Below are 18,867 nucleotides of genomic sequence, written 5' to 3' on the forward strand. Positions count from 1 at the left end.
GGCTCCTCTTGTATCTTCTTTAGGATCGTTTTCGCTCTCCAAGATAATCATAACCTCTTCAAGAAACTTCTTATACAACCTCTTGCAGGCAACAATGACTCCCTGAGGATTTGTAGCCTGGGTCGCCTAGGCTGTATTATAGAAGTGGTGTTTGGAGGAAGGAAGATACATTTTATTCTTCCACTCCTACTAACTAACTTCTCAGCATTAGGATGGGCTGATGCATTATCAAGAAGTAAAACAGCTTTTACATCTTCAGGCGAGATTTTCCGGACCTCTTCTTGGTAGTTTTGCACTTCAGGTATGAAGCGATTGAAAAACCAGTCGGAAAAAATGTCACTTGAAAACCAGGCATTCCTTGAGCTGGAATAAATGACAGGCAACTGGTTCATAACATTCTTGAAAGCGTGAGGCTTTCGTACCACTACCATCGGTTTGAGGCGATGCGTGCCATCGGCATTAGCACAAAGTAGGGCTGAAATCTGTTCCTTGTTTAATTTGTGGCCAGGCATGTTTGTTAGCGAGGGTATTTTCTGGAACAACATGATAGAACAGGCCGGTCTCATCTGCATTGTAAATTTGAGACAAAATAAGACCCTCAGATTCAATGACTTCGTTGATGTATTTTCTGAAGGACTCAACTTGTTCAATATCGGCGCTTAGAGCTTCACCACATGTTTGCCTGTTCGTAATGCCATGGCGTTTGCGAAAGCGCCAAAGCTACCCATCACTCGCCTGGAACTGTATGCCCATGTGATGTGCCAGTTTTTCAGCAGCCGACCTTAGTTCAACACCACTAGACTGCTGTTGAATGAACCACTTGTAAACTAAATCAGCTAATGCCTTTTATTCCCTAATATGGAGTAGGCGAAGTCTTTATACCCTATCTAGCTTTTGGAGACTGAGTGGAAAGTTCAATCTCCATCGGTAGTCAATCAGAGATAGCTTGCCCATGTCTATCACTAATTATAGCAGCCACCGATGAAGAGGCTGGCAAACAAGTGCTGCCATCTCTTGGTACCTGACCCTAACAAGATATGTTACTGTCTGAAATAATGTGGGTACTACGGTCGATTTTCTTGAGTTACGGGACAAAAAACCCGATTTTCCGGAGGAAAAACCCACTTGCCCGTGCCAGAGATAAACTAATTCGGGAACCGGTCGAAGATAGGCTTAGAAAAAGTTCCTCCAGTCGGCGACTAGACCAGAACCTAGGTCTAACTTCTAACTTGTAAACTCCTTCTTTTAAATTCTTATGCTTGGCCAACTTCACATGTTTCTTATCCGCCACAGTGAAACGTGAAACCACTTTTGGAGTTCTCAACGCTATATTTTAGCGAAAAAAAGTGTATTTGTCTTTATTTTTGCGTATGTCCGAAACTGTTTGCTTTTTCACCTTGTAAAGTTCACAAATATGAGCAACAGATGCACCACTTTCCAACTTACTTATTAATTCAAGTTTCTGTGCTATCATCAAGTTTAATCGCTTTCTTTTAACCTCAGACATATTAACTGATATTAATAATGATTAATAACGGTTTAACTAAAAATTACTTCAGAAACGCTACTTACGCTATGCTACCGAACCAAAGCACATGCACGCGCTGGAACTTTTACGAGTACGCACGAAACATCACAAATATACACGAATGTATACGAAGATGCAATTTATAAACACTGCCGAACGCTTCCGATTAACCATCGTATTATTATTATTTTTGTATTAATTATTTCATTATCGGTATTTATTTGTCAAATTATATCCGTTGAATCGGGATCCGTTAAATCGAGAGTTTACTGTATAACCAAAATGCTCCTACAAATTATTTTCTTTATTCATTGTAAATTTATTTTATTTTTGTTCTCTCTTAAAGGTTCTTAGTTCCTGGCTGGCGAATGGGATGGATTCTAATCCATGATAGAAATGGCACATTTCAATCCTCGGTAAGATTTATTTTAGCAAGTTTAAAGAGAAACCTTTTTACTTTATTTGTATATATAATCATGCTTTTCAGCGATTTTAATTATTATTATTATTATTATTATTATTATTATTATTATTATTAGACACCTCCAGGAAGTCCAAAGACTCATCAAGGGAGGGCACCTGTTCTACAGCTCTGTCTCCACCACTCAATCCATTAACTCGGTGTTTCTCAAAGTGTGGTACGCGTACCCCCCGGGGGTACGCGAAAGGTCGTTAGGGGGGTACGTGGCAAATTTCGGCTATGAATAATTAAAGGAGTCATTATATTTTTCAATAAACAGTGCAATTAGAGACAACCAGGATAAAACGGTACTAACTAATGAATCACATCCCCTCTCCAACAGAAAGTGCTGTATAGACCCGGGGTCGGCAACCTTTTGAGTCGGAAGAGTCAAAAATTACAATTTACAAAATTTCAAAGTTTTTAAAGAGCCACAAGATCTTATTGTCTTCAAGGCATTTTTTCACGGCATTCGCTATATCTTCCCCTCTAGTTTGTCCCGAGAGCGGTAGCAATCCTAGAAGTTCTTCTTTTGGACCTTGGGAAGACATATACCTGACAAAAAGGGCAACTTGTGCCGTGTCTTTTATGTCGCAAGACTCATCTATAGCAAGTGATAAGGCAGAAGAAGGTTGAATATCTTCCACCTGCAAATATGTTACATTTGAAGACATTTTAGCTATTCTATCTTGTACTGTTTTAGCGGATACGAGAAGCTGGGCATAATGAAATATAATTTATCAAAAAACATTTTACAACGATATTTCCCAATTAAAAATACCTACCTAAATAAAATAAATAATTCTCTAATAATTTAATTATTAAAATAAATAATTTAGACACGAAACACTGTTTGTCTCACTCTCTCACGTACTGATTGACTCTAAGTACATAGTTTCGTCGCATCTGTGGTCGCCTCCCATGTGCGGTGATCGCCGACTGGCACGAACGGACTTGTCAGAACGTGTTTATCACGGCGCAGTCTGCACATTTTATTATTTTTTTTAATTTTGGCAAATATTAGATACTTAGTTTACGAGTAAAGGTGTTATGCCCAGCTATGCCGAAATCAATGAAAATTGCCAAACATATAAACTTCCGAGAGCTTCCGACGGACTGACGACAGTGACGATGCGTGTCACGGGGGAGGGGTGCGGTGAAAAGCGAGTACAAGTGGCTGAGAGATAGAATCGGTGCCTAATCCTCGTTAATCGATTCAGAACGATTTTTAAATTTTTTTTTTTTGATAAAATAAATAATATTTGCGTATGGAACTAAAGAGCCGCAGCTTCACATCCAAAGAGCCGCATGTGGCTCGCGAGCCGCAGGTTGCCGACCCCTGGTATAGACCAAGCAAAACCATATGTTGCCGGTGGAACGTATGGTTTTGCATGACACCACCCCCGTCGTTAAAACTGAGAAATATATAGTGAATGTGTTTCAGATATTATGGAATTCAGTTGAAGGGAATTAGCATTTCGACTGAACTGTTGAAATGCTAATTTGTCTTTGGTTCGCGCGATCTTTTGTTAATACCGCACCAATCATATGCAGTTCTTCATAGCTGCTCTACGTATCTCAAGTCTTGTAAATTACTGGCAAGTTTTGCTTGCAATAATGGAAAAGAAGATGGCACTATTTGGGTAGATGACTTTGACGATGCACACAAAGAAACTGTCCTCGATCCCAAAAGTAGTGATAGCGAGTAGGAGCTTCTTGGTAAGTCGCACCATTTTCAGTTTTCTTCTGAAAACTTTAGTTTCCGAAAATTCCCGCACGTATCTCGCAATACGATTTTTTAGCTTTAATTTTGGGAAAAAAAGTTCGAGTTATATTCGAGTAAATACAGTATTTTTTTTTTTTTTTTAGCTTTCGAATTCTTACGTATGGATCATTGGTTAGAGATTGGATTTATAAAACCCCCAAAAGAGAGCAATATAGCAAATACAAGTAGCTGTAAGCAACAAGAAAACGTTGATATTGCATCTCGATCAAATGAACTTGATATGAGTGTATCGTCTGACATCTCTGGAGAACCAAAATTTAAAAATCAATCCTATTTTTTGTTTACATGAACATATAAATTCAAATAAAATAGATATTTAATTTTAGTTAATTAATTAGGGGGTAATTGGTAATAATGAAAATTTAAGAAGGGGGTACGCTGATATCTGAGAAACACTGCACTAACTGACCGCAACTACACCAACGCCATCTACTGCCGCCACCCACCACCACCACTTGTATTTCCAAGGACAATCACAAACATCCATGCCCACGGCGGGATTCGAGCCCGAAGCCTTTTGGCTGGAGAGCGGATGCGCTAATGCATTTCGCAATTTATCAGAGTTACTTTTTTTTATTCCTCTATATCAGGGCTTTCCAAACTTTTCATGTTGGTGACACACATTTTAGACAAACATAATTTCGTGCACAGTAATTCAGTCTGATGTGCCTCTCATGGGTCACGTGGCTAGATCAGATGTAGTTTAAGTATATGCTTTTACAATTATATTTTGTATAACTTTTAGAAGGTTTATTTAAAAATCCCTTCCTGTTCATCCGATGCCGGGTTAATAAAAATTCACTGTTTATAGTAAGCGATTAACTACTTACTCCTTTTAAAACTGATCCCATCATTACTATAACAAGCAACTCCTTTTGATATTTGATAAGATCAAATATCATATAACTCCTTTAAAGTTTGCGTGATATAGTTAGACTATACTCTTGTCTTGAGGGCACGACACAGTCTATTAGCAAACCAGAGGTTAAACTTGTTTCGCGACACAACCAATTTTCATGACATTCCAAGATTAATGTCATGAAAACCTTTAATTTTTATTAAAAATATATAATACAGTATGATCGAATAAAAAACACATCAAGTGAGCTGAAATAATTCTCTCTTCTTAATTTTTCAACGTATTTAATATAGGTAAAACAGATTTCATAGTTCGCTTGTTGAGTTTTTTAGATCATACTGTATTTATATATATAATAAAATATACAAAATAAAAATATATAATATATTTATATTTATTTCCAAAATTCATGTCATTGTTATAAGAAATAGAAAGAAAAGAAAGAAATATATAATAATAGAAGTTTAATGAGATATATGAACTTCATGGGATGAACACAGCTTTTCAATATTTGGTGGAATAGTAGATAAAGACACTCGCATTTCGTCATCAAGCATTCTTAAGCTTGATAACCATTATAAAGATTCCTTTATAGTGGTTTCGGCAATAGTGTGTGGCTCCTTGTTTTTGGCAATTATTTGAGCAACCACGTAACTTGCCTTTTGAGCTTTCTCTGATGTCTTCATTCTCTTGGTGATCGATGTAGACCGCTTCTTTATAGATTTTGAAAGTTCAATAAAGTATTCTAATGGCTTTTCTGACAAAGGACTGTGTTTTGAGGTAAAATGGCGCTTTAATTTGTTTGGTACCATACTTTCATTTGCAAGTATCACCCCACAAACTAAACACTGGGAACAAGGATGGTTTTCATTACCAGAAAATGTGAACCCAAATTTCATATAATCTTTATTGTATAAACGAGGCGTGGAAAATTTTCCTTTGCACTTCTTCCGTATTAATGCAGACCGTTCAACAGTTGATACTAGCGTAGCTTCCTCTATAGTCGATACATTTTGTTCATCACAAACGTCACCTTCAGCTTTTCTTTTATTAATTAGAAATTATCCATTTTACCGGTAATTCAACACCAATTTGATAAATAAAACTGTGCGAATTTATTGTAAAGCTTTAACAGTAACTAAACATAAAATAAAAGCACCAGCTCGTCGTTTATTCACGTTGCAGTTAGAATAAACATCAATAATAACATTTGTATGAATAAGTGGGGCGCTTTATTTTTATTGGTCGAACGATAGATAATAAAGCCGAGCGACTACTACTTGATAAAACCACAGGGATGAATTCGCTGCATTTATTCTCTATTATTTATCGAAATATATTGATATGAAATATTCTTAAAGGATAAAAATAATTAAAAGATAGTTTGTATATATAATTTTGAAAGTGAAATTTAAATTCTAGAACGTAAAACATCTTGCAATTACATTCTATTTAAAGTAAAGTATTTTTGGGACTCCTTAGTGCGACTCTGCACAATTTAGCTTCTGTTTACATTTACTGTCATTCATTCGGATGGCGATGGTTGCATACAAGTCGGTATAGACTCAGGGAGGAGGTTCCGAGCGGTTGACCAAATATCTTCTTTAACGGCGCTAACTAAAAGTTGTACTGGTACTTTGCGAAATGGATTCTGCTGTGGAAATTTTCAGCGATTATTCTGTTTAACGCTTTATGTTCGCGCGACACACCTTCACACTGCCAATGTGTTACTAGAAGAGAAGGCAGCTGTATTAACTGGAGAAAAATAGCACAATGATATAACTGTTCCAAAGAACAGAGAAAGACGGAATGAAGAAGGAGAACGAGAAGTTGGTTCAATAAGTTTGAAGGTGAACCATGTAAAGATGGTGACCAGGAACTGCTGCCCTGTTTGCGCAATGATTAAAGAAAAGCTAAGAAATGGTGGTGGCCAGTTCAATGGACCAGCGCCCACGGAAATACTTTATAGGAAAAAAAAAAAAAAGAGCCTATATGGGAAAGCGATTGGAGGGAGTCAGTGAGGAGAGAGAGAATGAATACAATCAAGCATTGCGAGAGAGGTTTTTGGTGCGTCACTCGAAATGTGGGAACAATATTCTAAGGTGAGGTGGATTTTGGGATTTATAAAGTGTTAACAGTTGAGAAGAAGAAGAACTTATTGTTCAGAACGAAAAAGAATATCAAGCTGAAGAGGAACATGATGTGTTTTTGCGCTGGTAGGGCAGATGTCAATCCAAGAAGAGCAAACTTATCTTAGTTGGCAAGGCGGATATTATCAAAAGTGAAGGAGACTGAAGCACGCTGTTTCTTCTGAGAAATAAGACAGAATTATGTTTCGGTAGCGTTAAAATACTCTAGATTATCTCCCCCAAAAGTCCACACACACACACACACACACACACACACACACACACACACACACACACACACACACACACACACACACACACACACACACACACACACACACACACACACACACACACACACACACACACACACACACACACACACGAGCATCACAAGGAAATCGAGGTTTAAAGCATTGGTCGCAAATAATCTTAAAGCTTGAGTCACACGAAGGCTACAGAGTTTTGTGAATGAATAAGCGGTCCTCAGCAACTAACATTCACTAACATTCAATCCTATGAACAGGATTGAATGTTAGTGAGAGAAATCATTAATATACAGGAGGAAGAATGTAGGATCTGTCGAAAAATAAACACGGGCAAAGTTGCTGACAATGTTGCCAAGAGGAGAATTGACATCAACGGCGTATTTGGAGAAAGCTGATTAACAAAAAGATCACGGTATTGGGAGAATGATGACGATTATTTAGTATTCTGGCAAGTTGGAGAATGATTTGTGTTAAGTCCTTACTGACAACAAACAGTTTCAGCTTCTTTTCGAGCTTGATCTGAAGCTAGAGTAGGAGAGATAGTTTGAAAAGGACTTTGAAATCTCCGAGGAAGATTATCTCACTGTTTGGGTATGATCAATAGACAGGATATGATCAATTCTGAAAAGCTAAATAATAATAATAAAAAATTCGAATCAGAACACTAACAGCAGTGGCGCACTCAGGATTTAATCTTGGAGGGGGCCGAGCGCTCAGGATTTAACCTTTTTTGGGGGGGCGAGTTACGTAGACGTTTTGCGAATACATACTACACATCGCATATGACCTATAACTGAGCATCTGCAGTGATCGCTAATTCATAAGTAGCACACAACATAAATAAAAAAAAAAAGAATTTGAATTAGGAAAAGATTTTTGGAAATTTTTCTAGTGTTTTTTCCTTTTCTTTGGGGGTGGCCGAGCCCCTTGTCCCCCCCCCCCCTCTGGGTACGCCACTGACTAACAGCAATTAGAATCAGAACATTATCTGTGTGTGTGTGGGGGGGGCAGTTACGCTAGTTAACACATTACTGAGCTTATGCGAATACTCATGGATTCTAAACCTAGTGAAGAACAAAAGCCTAAAAAAGGTCAGGAAAGTGATGACTGAACGAGAAAGTGCGGATTTTATGGGTAAATGTCAAGAAGCGCTCTCAATACGCCCCGTAGGCCTCATGTTTAGTATCAACGAACAGTATCGCTCTTTGACCCTGGCTCCGTGGAAGGACCTCGCTCTTCAGAAAACTAGCATATGACAAAAAATATTAAATTAGAGAAAAAATGAAATATTCAGAATCAGTCTGATGGGAAAACAACTTTTATAGATTAAACATATATTAATTTAGGTATCAGGAATAATAATAATAATAATAATAATAATAATAATAATAATAATAATTTATGAATTATGTCTTTATTTTATTACTCAATAAACATCGCCTGACCATCAATCAACAGAACACCCAAACGTGCGCAATAATGATTAAATTCGGTGATCTTTGATATTTTTCTCCTCAATCACATAAAAACCGTAACTTTACACATCGATTTTTGTCGTTATGAAGATATATTTGTCAAGATAAGAGGATAGAACTTATTTAACAGTCTGTTAGCTTGATTTATAGAACATTAAATATTAGACATGGCATGTGAGCCTTTGTACTGTTTCTCCGGATTCAGCAAATGCTACGGAACGGCCTGCCAACCAAAGTACTAAGTCTTTGTGTTAAGTCACAAGAAATAAGAAACCGTGATTAGAGAGACAGTACAGACTTGTAGAATTCCTACTCCTACATACACGACTTATGTACGTGATAAAAAATAAAAAAAAATGAAATAAAATAAACCAGCTAACTCCTTTTATTCCCGTATAGAAAGTAGAGAATAGGGAATAGAACGTAGGATTTGTAACATTAGCAAAATGAGAAATTCGGAACTAACACAGAGAGTGATCAAGCGTAAAAGATGTGGAAAAATTATGTAAAAAAAAAATAAAAATTGAATATACGAAAGCAAGATGAGATGGGCACATAACCAGTCTCAGGGATCACAAATGGGTATATAGAATACTTAATTATCAACCAAGAATAAAGAGAAAACCAGGAAGACTACCTACAAAATGAGAAGACCCATTAGTGAAATCTATGGGTATAACATGAAGAGAGAGAGAGAGAGAGGTTCAAGATCCAGATCGTTGGAGGCATCTTTGTGACCTGCACTCATGGAGAAATCCTGAATGCAACACAGGTCCATCAAGGTAATAGGGAGTAGGTGAAGCCGTTTTAGTCCAATCTAACTTTTGGAGACTGAGGGGGGGGGGGAGGAGTACGTTCAATTTCCACCCGTATCCAATCAGAAATAACTGGCCCAAGACTATCACTATCGTTAATTATACATGGCTTCCAGTGAAGGGAGGCGGCTGAGAAGTGCCACCATCTCGTGGTCTCGACTAACTTGGGAACCGGTCGAAAAAAGGCTTAATTAAAATATTTCTAGTCGGTGACAGGAATAGAACTTACGACGCTACGTTAAAAATGAAGAACGCACTATTTGTTTGGTTCGAAGACGAGCATAAGAAAAACGTATGAACATTGATATGATTTCTGTTAAGGCCTGGTTATTTACAACAGATTTAAGCAGCAAACCTCTTAAACCTCCTCGGAAACGACTTTCATTGATAGCCAAGGCTGGTTTCAGAAATTCAATAATAATGTTACTTATAATAATAAATAACATTTTAGACATACTTTTAAAACGCCAATGTGTTTAAAACCTTTTAAACACTTTTCTGTTAATTTTAAATAGGCATATATATAGAAAATATCTGAGGCTATTTGAACTAGGGTAGGGATTTTCGCGGAATTTAACGTTTTCGCATGAACTGGTAGCACGACCCTCGAGAACATGGGGAGCCTATGATTCTGTAGGCTGCCTTAGGTAAAAATTCAGAAACACATTGGTTATAACCAAGCTAATATATCAAACTTTCAGGCGGTAAATGGATGGTATTTCTCGTGGTAAAGAAAGACACTTTGACGAGTAGAATAATTCGGTTTTATTATCCGTATAAAGTCGATGTATACTGTAGTTATTTATTTGTACACTGCACAAGTAAATATTTTTATGCAGACTGCTCTGAAACTTGCTTTTTATAGTCTAAAAGGTCATCTTCCACAGACAAGTCTTAGTTAAAACTCATTTTTCAATGTCCTGAGGCTTTTCAAAAAACAACAACAAAAAAAAACATTGTATTGATTGCCAACATCGATTATATTGCAAATTCCCACGATCCTCTGGTGCTCCGTATGGGAGCCTTTTTTATTGCTTTTTCAACGCATAAACTTAGATTTATACATCAGATATAATGGCTTGTTTTTATCATTTGTATAGGTCCGTAAAGGTCTGCAATCTCTTAGTCAGAAGATCATCGGAAGTAACACATTAGTGCAAGGAGCTCTTCCATCAATACTAAGCAGTACTCCACAGGCATTCTTTGATGATTGTATCGAAATTGTGCAAGTAAGCAACTTCCTTCGTTTATTTTCACTGGTAATGTTATTTGATTGAATATACGATTAATAAATAATGATTTATGTTATCTTTTGCAAAAATGTTCTCAAGAACATTCTTACGTGTTACAGTTATGATCTTCGTTTAAGACTGTTTTCCCTTTTCTCTAAGAGAAATAGGGATTTTATTAGGGATCACAGTTTTATTAGAGGGTCTCATTAATACAGACACATTTTGTATTTCATGTTCTCAGTCGGCCTGGTTGGCCGATTGGTTAGCCCGTTCTCTCCAACCAACAAGTCGGGGAGATCGAATCCCGCTGCGGGCATTGATGTTTGTCTTACCTTGTGTACTGGTATAACCTTTGATATGGCGCAGTATGACCTCTGCTGTCCTTGCACCGTTAAAACCATAAATCGTCATCGACATCATGTTCTCAGTCTATCGTGGTGCTCTCACACTTCAGCCAACAATACTAGTTAGGATTTAGGAACATGAGATGATAGCACTTATCTGCAGTACTCCTACTCTCGTCACCCGAGAATAAATCTTCATATTGTTGGTAGAGATGAACTTGACTATCACTGATGACTTAGAATGGAAACCACAGCCTACCGATCTCCAAAAGTTAGAGCCAAAAGCGTTACCTACTCTCCTCGAGGAATGAAAATACTTTAGAGGATAGAAGAATGTTTTATATGATCAAAATAATTAGCATACTATAGGACAGTGAACTCTTGTTTATTCAGTTGTTGATTATTTGGATTTCTCAAATAATTTTTATTTTCTGGATGAAGTATGATATAAGGGCCGTCTTTTTAACCGAGCTCTGGTATGGTTATTAAAGAGGCAAGCAGGAGTGGTTGTCACTTTATCAGAGATCAGAGAAGTGACACTTCTCTAATCTTCCTAAAAACAAGCGCCTTTTGCACACTGGCGATATTCGTTTCAGGTGGATAAATCCAATTCCTACCTTGGTCTCTCTCTTTCTATCCCCCACCCTGAGCTGTGTTTGAAAAATTATCGCGTTAACGCGAGCATATGGTTTTGTGAAGGGTAGATCATGCCTCAGTAACTTGCTCACGTTTTATAACACAGTGACGGCTGAACTGGGTAATGGGTTTACAGTGATACTCCTGGACCTTGCTAAGGCCTTTGACAGGATACCACATGGAATTCTAATCAGTAAACTGCAGCATATGGGGATGGATATAAGGTTGGTGAGATGGATAGGAGGGTGGTTGATGGAGAGATATCAGAGAGTAATTTATTCAGGAGTAGAGCTCAAAAGACGGCCTGTGACTAGTAGTGTGCCACAGGGTTCTGTTCTTGGACACTAATATTTATTTTGTTCATTAACGATGTTGGAAAGGATCTGAGAGAAACTATTCATTTGTTTGCTGATGATGCAAAGTTGGGTAGAGCAACAGTTAATGCACATGATGTCAGAATTTTGCAGGATGGTTTGGATAGATTGGAGGACTGGGCTCAGGAGAATAGATGTCAATTTAATGTGGCAAAGGGTAAGGTTATGCATTTTGGGGTGAAATGATTAGCAGCAGTATACTGCATTGGTGGAACTGTATTCCAGGAGATTGATGAGGCCTGGGATTTGGGAGTGTTGGGACATCAAATCACTTGGTTACTGAAGAATACTTTGACGAGCAGAGACAAGCAAGTTATTGTTCCTCTGTATCGAGCCTTGATACAGAGGAACAATAACTTGCTTGTCTCTGCTCGTCAAGGTATTCTTCAGTAACCAAGTGATTTGACAAAACCTTGATAAGACCCCATCTTGACTACTGTGCCCAGATCTGGGTCCCAGGGTTTCTTCTTGATGAGGAGGCACAGAGGATCCAGAGGCAAGTGACCAAGATGATAGCAGGTCTATGAAACGAACCTTATGAGAACAGGTTGAAGATTTGTGAGTTGCAGAAATTGGTTGATAGGTGGAAAAGGGGTGATATGATTGAGACATTCAAATTACTGAAGGATTTCTATAAGATTAATTCAGAGGATGTTTTTCAGAACAAGTCTGGTGGTGGGAGGACTAGGGGCCATCTATGGAAACTGGGCAAGAGTGTGGTTAGCAAAGGTGTTAGAACTAAGTTTTTTACTTGGAGAGTGGTGGATGAGTGGAATAAGTTATTATTATTATTATTATTATTATTATTATTACGGGAAACTCCATGGAGTCCTTAGACTCATTGAGGGAGGCCCTAACATCATGTCAAGAACAACTATTCAACATTCACACAGTATCTATCACACTTCGCCTTGAACTCATTCACAGTCATGGCACCCACAACAGACTCTGGCAGCTTATTCCACTCATTCACCACTCTCCAAGTAAAAAACCTAGCTCTAACACCCTTGCTAACCACACTCATGCCCAGTTTCCATGGATGGCCCCTAGAAAGTTGCCAGTCTGTTGTGGGTGCCATGACTGTAAATGAGTTCAAGGCAAAGTATGATAGATACTGTGTGGAAGCTGAATAGTTGTTATTGACATGATGTTTAGGGCCTCCCTCAATGAGTCTAAGGACTCCTTGGAGTCACCTGTAATAATAATAATAATATTCTTCAAAATAGACTCAGGTTATCATACCTTCTCTTGAGCACAGAAACTCGACTATAATTAAATTATAGTTTCAATATAAACCAACTATTTTGGTGGTGAACTACATGATTCATGCTATATTACTTATAATAATAATAATAAGCTAACACCTTTTATTCTCTTATAGGGAGCAGGCGAGGCCTTTAAACCCTATGTAGCTTTTGGAGACTGATTTGGCAGTTCAATCTCCACTGGTAGTCAATCAGACAGCTGGCCCATGTCTATCACTAATTATAGGCAGCCACAGATGAAGAGATAGGCAAACAAGTGTTGCCATCTCTTGGTACCTAATCCTAACAGGATATGTTGCTGTCTGAAATAATGTAGGTTCTACCGTCGATTTTCTTGAGTTTATGGGATGAAAAACCCGAGTTCCCAGGAGAAAAAACCTGCTTGCCCTTGCCAGAGATCGACTAACTCAGGAACCGGTCGAAGAAAGGCTTAGAAAAAGTTCCTTCAATCGACGACTAGACTCGAACCATTAGCCTATCTTCGTGCGGCCTAGAGCAGAGGATGAAGCGTCACTTCCACTGAGCTACACAGGCCTTGTGAAGAGAGAGAGAGGAAAGATCTCTTGCAAACAGAAGTAGCAAATCATTATGGTAACCATAAAAGTGAAAGGAAATTTTTTTTTTTTTTAAATTCTTCTTGGATCTTCTTGAAAATTTTCAGTGGGTATGATATATATAATGGTGTGACCAGGCCACTGTATATGAGAAAAATTCCCATGATATTCAATTTTAAAAAAAAATTCAATTTTTTTTCTTTTTCAGAGAAATGCTGAAATATCATACTCTATGCTCTCAAAGATACCTGGACTGCGACCTAATATGCCTTCTGGAGCAATGTATATGATGGTATGTGATCATTTCATCCTTCCATTTAGTCCACATAATTTTTGCTAATAAGCAAGGGGGGGGACATGCATATACAATTAGTAAGTAAATTGAAATGAAAGATTGTTTCATCTGTAATTCTTTAAAAACAATTATTGCGAAAGACAGAACAAATTGTGCAAAGCGCTTTCATTTTTTTTTGGGGGGGGGGGGTGTAATTTTGCTCTCTTATTCTTCAATTTATGAGAAAAATATTATGGATGAAATTTCTAGCAGATAAGCACTTGTCTATCAAAACATTTCATATACTAACGGTCTCTGAATCCCTCAATTACAGTTTATTATAAATGACAGGAATAATTTCTTTAAAAAAAAGCTTTCCTTTATCTCTCCAACAGATTGGGATTGATATCACCAGCTATCCGGACTTTAAACACGATTTGGACTTTGTCGAGAGAATGGTATCCGAACAGTCAGTGTTTTGTCTTCCTGGAATGGTAGGTATACATACAATATAACACTTCTTTCATTTAAACAAGTATATCTGTTAAAACAATATATATGAAGATATTTTTCACATAATCTTTATACAAACTCCTAAAACGAGTTTGGTTTAGAACAGTTTACAAACCACTAAATCTATACGATATTATCGTATAGGATAATAATGTAGTCATGACCTAGGAGCCTACCAGAACTTTCTGTTAAGAAGGGATCCATGTGTCAAGGCTTAAGTGCTAGTAGAAATTTATGTTAGAGGCTTAACGGAGTGTAGCAGGCATTCAAAAAGTATTAAAAATAACATTGAATACTTCTGATATTTTGTCTCAGTCACTGAGACACTGTCAGGAAGTACAATGCGAGACGTAACACACACACACTCACACACAAAGGCAACACAAAACTAACTACAACATGTGAACGAAAGAATAGAGTCCTAAGTAAGTGTGGCACACTCTGTTGGTGTGTTCTACAATGTAAATTAGGATTTCGAAGTACGGTGTTTCCCATATTTTGGGAAGTTTAATGTAACATTACATTAAAGATACCAAGCAATTTTATAAACTTGGTTTTAATCCTTTTTCCCATGTAAGCAAACAAGCAGGTAAGTCAAATTTGCACCTGAAGTATTTTCAAGTTTAATTAAAGGTAAAAATTAGAAACAAATATTTCAGCTTGTTTCTTAAGCCATCATCAGTGTAAATGAATGAATAATTAAAATTCAACCTCCCCCACTCAAAAATAAAAGAAAACTTTTCTTCTTTGAAAAAGATCCTTTTTATTATTTTCAATTATTTATTTGTTCACACTGGTGATGATTTAAGAAACTTAAATTGAAATATATGTATCTAATTTTTACCTATGCTTAATTTTTTTTTTTTTTGCTGTGAACACGTTTTTATTCTAAGAGCTTTTCAATATATCATGATGATCACACAAGAGATAATGAGCTACAATTTGCTGTATCAGTGTTCTACTTTTGTATAATATAGTTAATCTTTCTTTTCTTCCACTCATTAAGAATCTTGCAAGTCCTGAAACTCAACTTGAACAAGCAGATCAGTTGTTTTTCACATTCCTTCAGCACCTATGTTGATATCTCATCCAGTCCAACAGCCATATTTGAGTCAAGTTCTTGTAACAGCTTTAATAAATCTGACTCATCTACCTCTATTTCTTTCATCCAGTTCTCTCTCTCCCCAGAATCCAAAAGACTAATGGGTCAGCCTGAAACGTATATTTTACTAAGCCGATCACTTAACTCCATTATTTTGTAGCGCATCTAATACTTTTCCACTATCTGCATTTACTAAGGTTATTCTTCAATGGTTATTTTTTCATTAACTTCTTGCATAGTGACAAAATTCTCTTTCGGTTAACTCCTTTTCATAATCTGATTTTGTCTTCCATTGCTGTGACTGTCACTCATAATTATTCTGGAGTTTTATTACTCATGATATCAGATCTTTTTTTTTAACACTGGGGATGCATTCAGATACCTCTGAATAATTCCTATGCACTGTTCATTCTTCTGCCATCCAGTTCATGCCAATGCATTGCCTCAAGCTGTCTTCTCAGTTATTATAATCATGTACCATATAGTTACTCATATGCCACTTCTTAGTCAACGCTTTTACATACATTCTCACCTTTCAAGTTAAAACTGCATGATCACTCTCACATTGGAGACATAATGATCAAATTACTGTATTTGTAGACAGATTCTCAGGTGCTCTTACTCGATCCTATGTTCTTGTACTATAATAGTTTGTGGGCAAAAATATAGGATTGTTTTTGGCTGTACATGGCAGTATTATATAATATATAATAGGCCTCAGGACCTTTTGTGTGTTGGGCTGATATAAAAAAATCATGGGTCTCTTCTGTCATATGCTGCTTCAGGTAGTTATTTCTGAATGATTCTATACATTCATTTTCCCTCATCTTCCATCCTTTTTTTTGTCCTCTAGTCTCTATCCCACATTTGAAATCTTCCATAATGATAGTTGTCATTTTATCCATAAGATTTATCTGTCTCTGCAGTCTGTAGTCTTCATCTTTAGATGGTCCTCGTAGCAGCACTCAGTTGTCTATTTTATACTGTTTACATATAGATACGTTTACATATGAACCTGTAACATTCTACTCCTACTATAATTTTTGGTTTCATTACATCTATGCAACGAACTTCCCGGCCTTTATTCCTGATGCTTCTGGAATTAGCTTGCATTTTCTTGGGGTCATCCCTAATAGGGTGTCATTCTCTATCATGCACACACACACATAGTAATAATATCTACCACTTAATGCACACATCCATGCAACCACCCAGTTTAGTTTCCCTGACAATTCACATTCAATCTTTCACTGAACAATTTCTTCAAGTGCCTGATGCCAAATCCTTTCAACCATGAAAGTCACCCCCATATATCTTTTACATAATCTACTCACTGACTCATTTACAAGTGCAGCTCTCCCAATCACCTTGATTATTACTCTTAATTTTGCATCATCACCAAACTGAATATTTCCTTTCAAGTTATTTCCTATATCATTTATGTATAAATTAAACATTAGTGATCCCAGCACTGAACATAGTGGCATGCCACTAGTCACCTGTTTTTCACCTCAATTCTTCCCCTCCATATGTATACTTTTTGATATCTGTCCAGCAGCCAGTGTCATATCCATCCTGACTTGTTCTAATTTGTGTAATAGTTTCATGTGGTATCCTGTCAAATGCCTTTGAAAAATCCAGCAGTATCATTGTGTAGCCATTTCCTTTATCCAACTCTATTGTTACTGTATTATAAAAAGATAGTAAATTACTAAGGCATGCCCAATCCTTCACAAAGCCATGTTGCCCCTCATGCAGTATCATATTATCCACCTATCCTTGAATTCTTTTTTTGACCAATTTTTCCAGTACTTTTACCACCATACCTGACATAGTGATTAATCTATAATTTGCTACTGTAGTCTTAGAATTCCTCCACCCCCCTTATGCAAGGGAATTATTTTGTCCTCTTTCCACTCCCTTGGAACTGTACCAGAACTGAGACTTTAATTAAAAATCAGAGGCATTGGCAGTTCCCTTGCACATTCTTGCAAAATCCAAGCTGATATCCCATCTAATCCCACGGCTGTATTTACACTGGGATTCTGCAATATCCTAAAAATCTTCAATTCATCCACCTCTGTTCCCACATTAGTATCTGTCACATATGCCAGATACTAATGTGGGATATAACCATGCAAAGTGGTTACTCAATAAATTAACTATTTTATCTGTTTTGTCACCATCAGCACTCATTAAGATTAATCTTCCATAGTCATTCCTCCTCTTACTTGCCACGAAATATCAAAGAACTCTTTGATATTTCCTTTGGCCTGTTTGGTTAGATTCTTCTCAAAATCTGATTTTGCCTTCATTGCCATGCTGATCACCTTTCTCTTTATATACCCTCCACAGCATCTTCTTCTGCAGCTCATGCTTAATGATATTACTTCATCTAATTCCTACCTGATTAACCATCCTTACCTTAGGTATACAATTTAATATTGCATCCTCTAGATCAGTGCTTCCCAAACTGTGGGCCACAGCCCCCTTGGGGGGGGGGCGTAAGTTTTGTTGAGGGTGGGCACAAAATAATGAAAATAAATTTAAAATCTTTTAAGACTAAGTAGATTTTTTTTATCTTAAAAGAAATGTATTTAATTTTAATTATTTATTATTTCTTTTTTGTTATTTTTTATATTTTAATGGAAAAAATCGCACATTGGTGCGGGTTCACAAATTTTGCTTCCTGCGTATTTCGCTGCTTAATGAATATTAGTAAATATATGCTTATTCATATAAGTTTCATTTCAAAGCAGAAATCTAAGAATTGCAGTTTCAAATATTTCACCTGATATTAGTGTAGCAGTATTGAAACACATCCATCATATTAAATTGTTATTAAACTTTTATATTTTTAATTTTTTCTTTATTACTAATCATTTTACATTTAATGTGCTTGTACTGCAAATGTGGAATAACTATATATCTATCTATGTAAAAATATGAGATAATGTGCCATGTCAGATGTGTATGTAAGATGCTAAAAATGTAATATTTGCATTTGATTTTCACAATATTCGCTGTGTATGTTTTGTATTGAATATAAATACAATATTATAATAATATGTCTATATTACAATTTTTTTTCGAGGGGGAGCATGAAATATTTTAATTTTTCCAAAGGGGGGGGGGAGCCTGACATCCAGAAGTTTGGGAAGCACTGCTCTAGTTCACTCTTAACTATCTCCCATGCACTACTAACATCCTTTCCCTGCAGTTTTTATTCCATGGCACAGATTTAAGCTTCCT

The 18,867-nt window shown here is 36.8% G+C and overlaps 1 protein-coding gene across 2 annotated transcripts in view; it reads left to right on the forward strand.

Annotated features, from left to right (window-relative positions):
• LOC150110198 (tyrosine aminotransferase-like) overlaps positions 1 to 18,867 on the forward strand; it is a 78,166-nt gene that overhangs the window by 55,222 nt on the left and 4,077 nt on the right. For both annotated transcript variants that reach the window (XM_090392146.1, XM_090392141.1), the window contains exons 8-11: positions 1,875 to 1,944; positions 10,422 to 10,550; positions 13,935 to 14,018; positions 14,396 to 14,494. In XM_090392146.1, the coding sequence (XP_090248272.1) occupies positions 1,875 to 1,944; positions 10,422 to 10,550; positions 13,935 to 14,018; positions 14,396 to 14,494 (382 nt within the window). The remainder of the gene's footprint in view (positions 1 to 1,874; positions 1,945 to 10,421; positions 10,551 to 13,934; positions 14,019 to 14,395; positions 14,495 to 18,867) is intronic.

This window comes from Typopeltis vanoorti, chromosome 1 (genome assembly GCF_054136105.1).
Source record: "Typopeltis vanoorti isolate ZY-2024b chromosome 1, IOZ_Tvanoo_1.0, whole genome shotgun sequence".
Taxonomy (NCBI): Eukaryota; Metazoa; Arthropoda; class Arachnida; order Uropygi; family Thelyphonidae; genus Typopeltis; species Typopeltis vanoorti.